Genomic DNA, 13166 nt, shown 5'->3' with positions numbered 1-13166 from the left:
CTGTCTTCTATGTCAGAGCTCCCGAAGAAAAAAGGCAAAACAAAACAAAGCACATTGCCAGTTTCGCATCAACTGCAAATTATGTAGATTTTGCATTGCCGCTTTCCAAAGTGAACCAAAGTCCAGGCATTTACTATCTTCAGTGCAGGCACTAGATTTACTTTGAACCAACATAAAAATCTGCTTACAAAACCACCATCATTATCATTCAATGTAAAAATGTCAAATGCAGGACATGTTTTTGCCCTAACTACATTCAATATCTGCAAATGCTGCATTGTGCTAAGTAAAAAGCGACATTGACCATAGTATCTGGCTTTAAAACATCCCATAAAAAAGGAGAAAAAGCTTTGACCTTTAAATTATAGAACAAGCCCTGTTAGAGCTAGACCACCCTGCCATGGACACTATTCACCCCCAACCTAAAGTCTGTATAAATGTGGAAGATTCATATGGCAGCAGAAGCAAAAACATTACAGAGGCAAGAACTCTGCAGACATGTACTGTACTTAACAACGAGAGAGATTTAGAAGTTGAAAGGTATGGGGTGGTGTGTGTATTTGTGTTGCTATGTAGTTTTATGTTTATCACAGCAGGATACCTCCGGAGAGGAGGGTGAAGAATAGTGGTGCAGAGCCGAGACTTGCTGGCTGGTCATGGATCAGAGCGCAGGCTCCGGTGAGGGAGGAATTCCACCTTGGCAAGGAAACCAGTCTAGCCTACCAGATCTCTTGATTTAAGAAGACACATCGAGTTTGTGTGTTTACTCGATTACCTTATTGGCTTTAAAACCGTGCTGCATTTTTAAGCTGAGATAAGTGCTGTAAGTGCAGAATGCAGCTACATATTGGAAGAGGAGTTTATCTATTCTGATGCAACCTGCTGGCCTATGTAGTGTAAACTGAACAGTGTTGCTGGGCCGTCAAATGGATTGACAGGAGAAAAATGTACTGATGACGGAGCCAGTCCTTCTAAGCTCCTGTTTTTTCCATGAGGATTGATGTGATTTTCTTCTGCTACGCATTTCAAAATGTTGTGCATCGACACTATTTCTGTGTATGCCAACCTCGGAGTTTTGTATCTGTCTTTGTTTTGCTTTTCCTATGTTCTGCTTCAGCATTTCAAGTCTGGAACCACATAACCACAGTATGTAACAGCAGAAAACCCCAAATCTCTATCTCTTTTATTTTATAGCTCCCATGGTTTCCATGAAAGTGTGCTTGCATAGCCCTTTTTCTAGTACAACCTGTATTTGTCTTGCATACTTTTTCCAGCATGAAGAATCTGTACCATACTGCTTGGGGTTTTTAAATTTTAGAGTGTGTGGAGAATCAATGTCCTGCTCCTCTTCTTGTTCCCAGCCTCTATGCAAGACCTTTGTGGTCCAAGACTCCATTTAAATAATTGTTTCCAAGTGTATTCATGTACACTGTGCCTTACCCCTCTATTTCACATAATGCTAACAAACACAGTCATGCCTCTTCTGCTGTTTTATCCAGGGTGGAACACCCTTTCCCTTGTGTTTGTTGAGGACGGGCTTTATGGGGTAAAGATAGAGGTGACGATGAAGTCACCCCGAGACCAGGTGGGCGGTCATGGGTGTTTAAATCTCTTTAATTAGATTTAGTGAAAAGGATGGGGTCATCATATATGCATGAGTCTATGTGTGAGAGCATGTACATAATCATCCAGTTCTCATCTCCACAGGTGGCTAATCCATCACAGACAACCAGGAAGATACGATGAACACTCAGACATGAGCCTAGATCCCAAAGATAGCGTTAGTCTCAACACTGTACTCTATAGGAAGTCCCAGGCAATGATCTAAAACCCCCAGGTGTAAACTCTGACCAAAGAAATAAGTACAGTATGACCGCTCTGAAACCACAACTGTCTGGCCATGGTAATGTAGCGACTAAAAGCCCTGAAGCAGGGCTGCTCTAATATTCCCGTGTTTTACTTTCCTATAGGAGCAACAATATGAGTCAAGGTGGATATGTTTCTGTCTGTCTTTAGCCAGTAGGTAAGGTAATGCTGAAGACATGTGTTGGTGGAATGAAAGGAAGGACGTTACCAAGCGGATGTCTGTTATGTTGGCCCTGTCCTCTGTGGGGTTCAGGGCCGGGGCAAGTTCAAGTGTAGGATTCAAATGTGAAATGAAGTCATTAAACAACAAGCACAGACATATTAATTGTGTGTTTTTCTGTTTTAAAGCCTTTTTAAGAACTTAGTTGGGGTAGAAAACAATACCAGTGTGTATGGATCTAGAGAGAAGCAGAACATTATATACAATAGAATGATGTTACTGGAGAATACTGGAGTCACCATTGATGAAGATATTCTGATGTCTTCATCAGTGGTGAAGGGTCTGAGATTGAATTACCAGCTGTCATCCTATTAGTCATTGACTCAAAGGTGGCTCTGTCAAATCCCATTGGGATAAAGGAATGCTGCTTTAGTTGATCCTGACTTGTCTTAAATAAGTGAGCTCTGATCAGAGGCCATTAAATACCACTTTGTCATGGTGACCCATTGCTAGCAAAACTGCTCTCTGTTTGCTTACACAGAACTGCTCAGGGTAGTACTGTGATACATTTAACAATAAGCGCTGTACCTGGTGTTACTTGAAGTGTGTATTATCTATGAAGTTGGTATCAAAAAAAATAAAACTTGACCAGGACATCCCTAAATATTACTGCTTAACTCTTGATTTTTTTCGAAGCACTTCAGGGCTGTATTTGTGTCATATTATTTACAGAAATAAAGCTGTGTTTGCAATCATCTTCATATTGCATTGTGTCTTTTACATGCTTTCAGTAATCCAAAGTTTCTGGAAAATCAAACCGTTCAGACACTTCACTGTAGACTTATGAGAGGAGACTGTACGACAGAGAGTGAGCGATGTCATCAGGCCTCCTGGATCTTGGCTTGCCTTCAAGGCTCGAACATCTGAGCAAGAATGCTGCTTTTAACAAGCACCATAAACGCCACCAAACAATGTTATGGACCAGTGTACAACTTCAGTCAGCGGCAGGACCCCAGAGCACACAGGACATTTCCCTTTTGTGTTTTGTGAGGAAATCTTTGTTGTATTATGGGATTTTGGGGTGTTTTAATAGATTTTGTTGGAACGTACAATGTATATTTGTGTAGGAGTGTTTTTGTATTTGTCTAGCGGAAAGAAGGATGTTAGGTAAATGAGACCAAACGGGTCAAAGGTTGGGTCCAGACCATCCTTTGTAGGAGGAAAATGGAGGAAGGATTAATGTCTGAGGTGTGTGTTTAAGGGGCTCCCCCATTGTGATGTGTGTGTCGGTCTGTATCATATTTAAATGTCAGTTGAAAACCAGTTTGTGCCACTTGACCTTCCAACATCCATTAAAGTGCCTTTGTTGACCTCTGAACCTGAAACAAAACCCCTGTCAACACTTCTCTTCTCTTCTCTTCTCTTCTCTTCTCTTCTCTTCTCTTCTCTTCTCTTCTCTTCTCTTCTCTTCTCTTCTCTTCTCTTCTCTTCTCTTCTCTTCTCTTCTCTTCTCTTCTCTAAAGGTTACCTGTCAGTTTCCTCCCTCTGTATCCATGGTTACCAAGCACCACCCGTCCCTTTGCCAGTTTTTCAAATACGCCATGGGGGAGATCTGTCTTTTTCTTTCTTTTTTTCTCATACCACATATCTGCGGATTATAAAAGTGAATTACTCTCACAGATGCTCGTTTTTATAGTACTCTGGAAATCATAACAAGTAGTGCTATGGTGTGTGATATTTGGACCAGAACAGATGTATGGAGCATGAGGTGTCTGTATTATGGGACATTATTGTGATAACAGAAAGGCCCTCAGCTCGTATATAATAATCCTGACACTTGTAGGGTTTCTTTCATGCAGATTCGGGGACCTGCTGGGTGTTATGGTGTGGTGCTTTTTGAAACCCGAATGTCTCACGGGCTGTTTGGCCTTGCTGGAGCGTCTGTGCTGACTTTACTCATGTCTCTTTTCCCTCAGGTGTCGGCCACAGATGAGGACCGTGGTTCCTTTGGAGCGATAGCCTACACCCTGGGTTCAGCCTCTGGAAGCACAGCGCCCACCCGCTTCACCATAGACAAGGAGACTGGCCAGCTTTGCACCAGCACGACACTGGACAGGGATGAGGGATTGGAAAAGTTTGACCTGACTGTCACCGCAACAGATGGAGTAAGAATACATTTACCCAAACCCATAAGAGACATAGTGATTCATAGTTCTAATCTCTGTAACTTCTAAATGGTATCGAGAAAATGCTTTAAAGGATTATTTTGAGGTTTTGGGAAATAAACACACTTTCTTGTGGAGTTGCATGAAAATCAATACCACTACATGTCTGTATAATGAATATGAAGCACCATTAATCCAGCTTAGCTTAGCAAAAAGACTGAAAACATGGGAAACAAATAGCTCAAGCAGAGTTGCAAAACTGAAATTTGCATTTAGAGTTTTGCATGGATTAAACAAATGACATACTTTATGAAGTGGTACTGCACTTTAGAGGTTCTGCTTAATGAGTTTTGTAACTTTTAGATAGAGCCAGGCTGCTTAGATATTAAACTACTTCTTTATGCTTTTCATCTTCTTTTGCAATTAAAGCCTAATTAATTATATTTGACATAAACTTCTGAAGGATATCAAAAAGTTAAGATCGACTGAAGTCAAACCACTTCTTCTATAGCTATAGGAGGAATACTTGTGCTGCTTCGTGACCAAACACGTTGCCTGCTGCATATGTAATATTCCTTCTGATCAAAGCTGCAGATTGAAATCGAATTAATGATGTGTACAGCTGCACTCAGATAAATCTGATCAAACTGACATTCAGGACATGCTTTAAGAAGACGGCATCCTGTTCCTTACCTAGTGTCTTTAAAAATCAAGGGGAGCCTCAACAGCATGGCAAAGCAATCAGAGGAAAACAGGGAATGCAAGGGACAGAAGTAGGAAAACAGATCGAGTTATACAGTCTATTTAAATAACTTTTACAACAGGATGATTCCATTTAAGTTAAATACGATGCTACTTGACCAGATTTACACATTCTTTGTTCTAGGATCATCCCAGTAGTCCCATGCACATTTAGAGTATCAATTAATCACAACGGATGTAGTTAAAAACAAATAGAAGCTCCAAATAAGGTGCAATAAAGCATGCATTCTCTTGTGTATAGTTAGTTCACCCAAAGAAGTAGATACACAGCCGTACTTATAGATGTGTTATTATTAGTGGTAGTGTTCCCCATATATTCCCAGCTCATTCCAGCTGGTGTCTGTTCCCCTTTGTCTGGACTGTGCCTGTTTTTAATGGTCTCGTAAAACAAAACCCGCAGATACAGTGTAATGAGTGCAAACCCTTCTCCTCACTGACAAATGCATACATGGGCTGATTGGCTCCATATTTCAGAGATATTCAACAGAGAACTTGTCTTTTTGTCTTCCTTTACAGCCGCTCATCTTTACAGTGTGACATAAATCTTTTGTTGCAGTTTAATACCATGAAAGTCCTGAACTGCCATTTTTCAGCAAGGGATAGAAAACAAATTGAAAGTTGTCCTCGGGGATATATTGTGCATTGGACTCCTAAGCCTCTCGGGAGCCTGTAAATAGATCAACGGAACAGATAGTATCATTCCTGACCTCGGGGGATAGCCACGACAACTAAGGCAGCTTTTCTTGTAATGTACCATCCATTCATCTCCATGTTTTAGTCAACAATGGTCTTTTATGTCATTGAAGCTTTTGTGTCTGCTCATGTGACCTTGTCCGCTCTGCCATTGCACAAAATCTTCAATGAAGCCTAAATCAAATTAATTTTTACATTGGTTTTATTTTACAGGGTGGTCTGAGCTCAGTAGCTCGTGTGAGGGTCTCAGTGGTGGACATTAATGACAATCGACCCACATTCTACCCAGTCCTGTACACAGTCAGTCTCAGTACCCATAGTGCCCCAGGTACCTCTGTCGTCAAGGTAACAGCCAATGACCCAGACGCCGGAGAAAACGGCAGGGTGACCTACCGCACAGTGCCTGGAGGAGGCTCCACTTTTTTCACCCTCAACAAGGACACAGGTATGTGTTTGTGTGTGTGCAGCACATTAGTATAGCATGTAAAAGAATGTGATGCAATTATGTGTACATACCATAGATGGCAACGTGTATTTTGATCACTAAGTTAACGATTTTGCCCCCCAAAGCCAAAATGCAACAGCATTAACTATACATTTGGTCAAAGTTGAGTCACAACTGCCATCTCTTTTTTTAGATGTAATTATCACCCTATCATACACATATATCATGAGATTATGTCGTTTTTTGTGATAAGAACTGTATATAATAAGTGGCCCTGAGTGCAGTCAATTAGTGAAGGGTATTTGGTGATTGAGCTGTCTAATATGTTAAACCCAGTCTACCCATTTTTGTTCCAGGACGCTGAAAAAGCAGTTTTGATGCTCTGCTATGATGCTGCAAATGAGTTTGTTGTGCATAAATAATAAGAAATAAGGAAAAATGGTTATAGCTTCTGACTGGTGGAATTAATGTTGTTTCCAGTGGTTAAGCATACTTTAAATCACAGTTTTTTATGTTAATGTTTCACAAGTAATGTAATGAACAAGCTTTTTAGTGAAAATGGACTAGAGAGCTGAAGAAACAAGAACACAGTTTGCAGATTCTGTGTTTTTACCGCAATCATGAGCTGATCTGAACATAAAGTGCAGTATCTTAGTTGAATATTCTTTGTATCTTGTCTGTATGGTCTGTGACAGCGATAAAGAAAAGTCCAAAAATATCGTAAATGAAGCAAAACGGTGTTATTATGAATTTGTGTGTCAAATCAAAGAATGTTGAGTAACTCGTCTTCTCCATTTTTCTGTTTTCCTTTGCATTCCTCTGCAGGTGTGATTTCTCTCTCCCGCTCGCTCCACGGAAAAGCCAACACTGTAATCTCCATGGTCATATCAGCCGAGGACGGGGGAGGTCTCACGGCACCAGTCAATGCCAGAGTGAATGTTAGCGTGGTGGGAGGCTCGGTGGCGTCGCCGGTGTTCGAGCAGGCTCAGTATTTTTTCACCGTGTCTGAGGACGTTCTCAGGGGGACAGCAGTGGGAGTGGTCCGTGCTGCTACCAAGACAGGTGAGGTTGTCTGTACTCTGGTTTCCTCCATTTCCATATTTTCTATGTCTTTTCAGGTTTGTTTTTACCACTTGCATGCCTGCTTCCATCTTTCTGATAAGCACAAGGACAGAAATGCACTAATGGAATGGAGAGTACATGATGCCTTACAAATATGCAAGCAATAAGAGCACACACACCATTAAGAAATCGCATCCATCACACAGCTTGAGCGCCGCAGATGAGTTTTTGCACTGTGGCCAGACTTTTAATTTTCTGCACTGTTAATGATGGAGAAAAGGGTTTGAATGAGGCTGTAATTCTGAGTGGAGTGGTGTAGTGGACAGATGCACACTTACTGCTGTCTGCATTAATGGACAAGTCTTTGATGAATTAAGACCTTTACCACTGGGTGAATCCAGTGCTTCATTAACACTGAGATGAGAAATGGGCTGAAGTAAACAGACCACATCCCTGTCCCCTAAAAATTGCATGGCTCTGTTATTTCATTTTTTTTGGAATATGTAATACATATATACTCTTTCAGTCGCTTTTAGTGGTGTGGTTTTAGCTGAAAAGTAACTGTTTGCTGTTTTTCTCTGTTTTATATCATTGCAAGTTGAAAGCTTTCTGGAGACATCATCCTTGACTCATGAGGATTATTGCTTTCTTCACTTTTCTGACATTTTACAGCCCTAATCCCTTGTTACTGTCTGTTATCCCACCCTTTCCCTCTCTGACTTTTGCTCTCTCTCTCTGTGTATCATTCAGGTTTTTCGAAGGGTATCTTCTACTCCATCTCTTCTGGGGACCCTGATGGTTACTTCACAGTGGACAGCGCCTCTGGAACCATTCGCACTGCTCTTCCTCTGGACCACGAGACCTGCTCCAGTCTCGACCTGGAGATCCAGGCACGCTCCGGCTCTCCACCAGCGTATGGGACTAGTCGCGTTCGCATAACCATTTCAGACGTCAATGACAATGCCCCTACCTTCCTCCCCTCCTCGTCAGAATCCCTGCTTTTGCCTGAGATCACCAAAATGGGGACTGTCATCTACCGTATCCAGGCAACTGACAAGGACTCTGGTCATAACGGTCAGCTCAGCTTCGACCTCGTCTCTGCTGGGGCAGCAGGCAGCAGTGGCCAGAGGACGTTTGGTGTGGACCGGGGCAGCGGGGAGGTGCGTCTGATTGGGAGTTTGTCGTATGAAACTGTCCCACGGTACGATCTTCAGGTGGTCGCGAAGGATGGTGGAGCACCTCAGCTTAGCTCCACCTTCACCCTTGTGGTCCACATCCAAGCCCAAGACGCACAAGGCCCCAACTTTGACACCCTGACGTATCGCGTGGAGCTCAGAGAAAACACCCCACTCAACACACGTTTCCTCCAGGTTCGGGCGCTCAACAGAGAGGCTTCTGGGAATGGTGGGAGCTCCTCCTCATCCTCTGCCTCTATTTCGTACCGCCTCAGGCCTGACGGTGATGCTGCTGGTTTTGGAATCATGCCAGATAGCGGCTGGCTATTTGTTCGGAGTTCTCTGGACAGAGAGGTCAAAGACATGTACCTGCTAACCGTCCTGGCCACGTCAGGCCCGGGAGGGATAGGGAGAACTGGCAGCGCTACCGTAAGGGTCACGGTAACTGACGAGAATGACAATTCGCCACGACTGAGCCAGGAGAGGGTGTTCCTGGCTGTCAGGGAGAATCTGCTGGCGGGGACAGGCTTTGGCAGGGTGTCTGCGACGGACAGAGATGCAGGACTAAATGCTCGACTCACCTACAGGCTGCTGCACACTGACAGGCACTTTCAGATCAACTCCCAGACAGGTGAAGCCCACGATTCCAAACTTAGCTACTCAATTTTAATTTAATGGCGCGCTTGAAGCAGTTTATTTTAATTGTGTTACACTGGATGGAAATGTAGTTACTTCATAATCAGCAATAATACCAGCATATTTTCCCTGGAGAAATGAATGATTTGCTCTTTGTAAATTAAAGCAACATGGTAATTACTCACTAACTTCCCTTGTCTTCCTATTTGTCCTCCTTTTTTTATTTCCTCTAGGTGAGATTAGCACCCGCCTTGCCCTGGACAGAGAGCAACAGTCCAGCTATCAGGTTGTTGTGGTGGTACAGGACGGGGGAACGCCTCCTCGCAGCGCCACCGGTACCGCTCACATCACCGTGCTGGACGAAAACGACAATGCTCCCAGTTTCACTCATGCCAGGCCCGACAGGGAGTTGCTTCTTCAGGTGAGAATGGAAGAAGAATTGGTGGATCATGAAGCTGCTTTCTGAGATAAACATTGTATATAAAAATTATTTGTGTTTCTGTAAGTTTCGGAGTGACTTTTGTGCATGTTTTGTTAACCTACTGGGAGAGATGCTATCACAGCAATTTGCCATAACAGCTAGGATTTCAGCAGCAACATATTTCATTGCCTTTATTACCAAGCAATTAAATATACTGTGTGATTTCTTTGATTAATATTTTAAATATGATAACAATTGCACAGTCATGTTTCGTTTTTGAAAGGTATTTAGTCTAATAAAAGGACTTATGAGCAACATTAGCCATTCTTTCTTTTATATCATAGAAATTATAGTGTTGGAAAGGAAATAAAGATAATAAGATAAGGAACGGGAATAAGGAATACACTGTGTGCTTGCTTAGTGTGGGGAAAAGACATTAATATGAATAATAATTCTTCTTTTTAGGTGATGGAGAGTCTCCCATCTGGGACAGTTTTAGGGACAGTGACGGCTAAAGACCCAGATGAGGGAGAGAATGGCACCATCTTCTACTCTCTATCTGGTGAGTGACTTCAGTGATCTTAAATCTACATACTTACAGGTTTGTCTTCTTTTGTCTCATTCACTTTGCTTCATTGTCCTATCTTGACCTTGAGTTGATCTTTTCTCATCCTCGTAAGGCTCGAGAGCAGAGCGTTTCTCCCTCAACCCAACCAACGGCGAGATTCGAACCGCTTCCCCTCTTAGATGGACGGAGCGAGCCGAGTACGCCTTCACTGTGACTGCTGCTGACCACGGCACTCCAGGCCTCAGCTCCACCTGCCAGCTACGGATACAGGTAAACCTAATTTGTGCATTTGTACATCCTCATCCATATTGACAAACACTTTTACATCTAAAATGTTTCTAAAGCAGCAGGCGGTTGGACACAAAGGCCAGACTGGTGAGCAAATCTAAAACTGCCTCGTGCACACATGACCTCAGTGCTTTTGCATTACTTACTGGAAGTAATCTCCTCAATCTGTGCACAAAGTGAATAGCGTAACTGTCAAAGGAATTGAAAAAGGAGGTAAATATGAGAAGGAGAGAAACTGAACCTGTGCCTTTATAAACAAAATCATCCATCCAGTTTAGTGTGTGTTTCCTGATCCAAAGGTGAGTGTGGTAACCAAAGCCCGTTTGAGAAACCCCGAGCTGTCGGAGGGTGCTGCTCTGAACTTTCTGCGGGAGGGTCAGTCCTGCATATCAACACACACTATCAGGAATTCGGCAGCAGGAAAAAATGTCTGCCACTGCGGCATTTAGCCAGAGAAGGGTGGTGGTTTGCTTTGACTGTGGAGCTCTGAGCTCAGTGTTTTTTTGTGTGATGTGATTTCAGAGAGGAAAAGGATGCTAATTACGGTTGGAGTGCTTGCCTTAGATTTCGCCTGTGCGCTGCTTGTGTGACACTGAGATTAGACAGAGGGGAAGCAGGCACCTTGGAATCAAATGCTCCCAGATGAGATTTGATGAGAGCCAGCTGCATCAAATCACAGAGAGAGAAAGGGAATACACCACTATACAGTAGCAGGCAGGCGGCGGTACATACAGTACAGACACACTCGCTGTAATGACAGATTCAAACACTTGCATGAGGTAACATTTCCAGATAATGATTTTGAGATAGCATTTCACATAGCTGTAGGTAAAATCAGATTCAGGGATATTGTTGTACACCGCCAGTACTACAGTACACATAGCTACATTATATAGAAAGTCACTGGCAAAAACATGCAACACAATACAGGTGATGGTACTGCATGGCAGCTAAAAACGATATCTGAGCAAAAAAAAATCAAGAGTTTCTTCACCTGTGGTAAACATCTGTAGCTTAAAGCATTCAATTATTGCTTGTTTGAATATTGCAATGAAATGCAAAGGAAAAAATAAAAAAACACACAGTCAAAAGATGCCATTAAACGGTGACGCCTTGACATGTGGTTAGTTGAACTTTTTTTCCTGCAAATATCTACACATTGGGTCAGGTTCATCTACATCATCTCTTTTGTCTTCTGGGTTTGTCCTTGTCATTCATGTTCAATAAAGAAAAATGCAATTTGTTGCAACAGATCTTGGTAACAACACTGAGACATGGGGTGTTCTCTGGATTTTTTTGATGATGAAACCAGAGCTTGTTAAAATCTGCGCATGTTTGGTGTCTTCAAAGCTCTTTGATCTGTCCCGGAACAGTACCAAACCCCTGAGGCGGTTCAAAGTGTCAAAGCCCCTCTGGCGTGTATTTGTTTCCTATTAGACCCGACCGTAGCATATGGAGGTTGCTTATTGCTCTGGATTATTTGAACTGGAATATTTACAGTTTTCCACACAATCACACCCTTCATTATTTTGTCACAGGTCAGAAACCCTGACTCTCATGTTGAAGCCAGAACGCCGCAGTGTCAACATATTTACTGGAAGGATTTCATATAATATCTTCATGCACATTGAGAATGCCTGTGAGGCTTATTACAGTAATAACAAAACAGAAACAGACTACAACCCAAGGCTGTGTGCAGGGATGGGTCGGGGTGGGAGTAACAAAAACTGTACTGTCTGCAGAATATCAAAAGAAATGAGATACAGGAACACACAAGGCACCGCACTAGCAGATGTTTAATTGAAATTATACGTTCTTTCATTTCTGCATTTTGTTGTGCTCTGTTATGGCACAGATCCACTGATGATGAAAGAAAAGAATTGCAATGTGATTGTGATCGGAAATACTATTATTTAGTGAAGAAAATTACAACAAATACTCAGAAAATTAGTCTATTTGACATTTGAATTCTTTACTTTCAGGTCCTCAGTTCCTCCAGGTCTGCCCCCAAGCCCAACGTTCTCTCTATGACCCTGAACACAATCGAAGGAGCTCCTCCCGGATCCATAATTGGTTCCATCCGCCCGCCTGACCATCATGAATCTGCCGTGCTGGAAGGCCAGGTGACCTACCTGGTAGTGGGAGGGACAGACCGGGATGGGACGTTCATGGTGGACCGTTTGAAGGGCGACGTGTACCTGGTACGTGAGCTGGACTATGAGAAGGGATCGAGGTACACGCTGCACATCGAGGTGTCTGACTTCTCGCAGGCATTTCCCAGCAGCCACCTGGTGAAGCTGGATATCGACGTGCAGGACAGCAACGACCATGCCCCTCAGTTCACAGAGGACCCTGTTACCATTGTGGTCCCCGAGAACATCGAGCCAGGAGCTTCCATATTTACGTTTCAGGCTGTAGATCAGGTGAGAAGTGAAATTATTTTCCAGTATAGTACAGTTATAGTAATAACCAGTGACTGATACTTGTTGTCTTTGTACAAACTGGTTGTATTTTCAACTAGCACTTTAAATGTAGATGCATTTTTAGTCCTGCAGCATATTTCTTTTTGTCTGTTAGATATTATTCTGCCATGAAATGCTAGAAAATTGAGGAAGCCCCATTGCCACAATGGGGCTTCCTCAATTTTCTAGCACTTAATGGCTAGAAGGTGGATCCTTCAGTTATATATTCAATTTACAATGATATCTACCAGAAACAAGCTAAGCATCCCATTAAGAACTGCAAACCTTAAAATGTTTGATGTTTTTGCTTGCTATATAAAAGGTAAAACAAAAGTGAAACGATGACCAAAATTCTTAAGAATGCATTTTAATGGATTGAGAAGATGAATCATCATTTAGCATTTTAGCAAAAACAATTTAATATAAACCGGAAAGGAAGGCATCAATTGACCTATCCCGGACA

The 13166-nt window shown here is 42.5% G+C and overlaps 1 protein-coding gene across 1 annotated transcript in view; it reads left to right on the top strand.

Annotated features, from left to right (window-relative positions):
- LOC110962029 (protocadherin-16-like) overlaps positions 1 to 13166 on the top strand; it is an 88895-nt gene that overhangs the window by 62577 nt on the left and 13152 nt on the right. The window contains exons 5-12 of the mRNA XM_022209879.2: positions 4003 to 4191; positions 5860 to 6091; positions 6917 to 7153; positions 7904 to 8959; positions 9198 to 9385; positions 9851 to 9947; positions 10066 to 10223; positions 12224 to 12664. Coding sequence (XP_022065571.2) covers positions 4003 to 4191; positions 5860 to 6091; positions 6917 to 7153; positions 7904 to 8959; positions 9198 to 9385; positions 9851 to 9947; positions 10066 to 10223; positions 12224 to 12664 — 2598 coding nt within the window. The remainder of the gene's footprint in view (positions 1 to 4002; positions 4192 to 5859; positions 6092 to 6916; positions 7154 to 7903; positions 8960 to 9197; positions 9386 to 9850; positions 9948 to 10065; positions 10224 to 12223; positions 12665 to 13166) is intronic.

This window comes from Acanthochromis polyacanthus, chromosome 17, assembly GCF_021347895.1.
Source record: "Acanthochromis polyacanthus isolate Apoly-LR-REF ecotype Palm Island chromosome 17, KAUST_Apoly_ChrSc, whole genome shotgun sequence".
NCBI lineage: Eukaryota > Metazoa > Chordata > Actinopteri > Pomacentridae > Acanthochromis > Acanthochromis polyacanthus.
The sequence above is the reverse complement of the archived record's forward strand: the minus strand, read 5'-3'. Positions and strand labels throughout refer to the sequence as shown.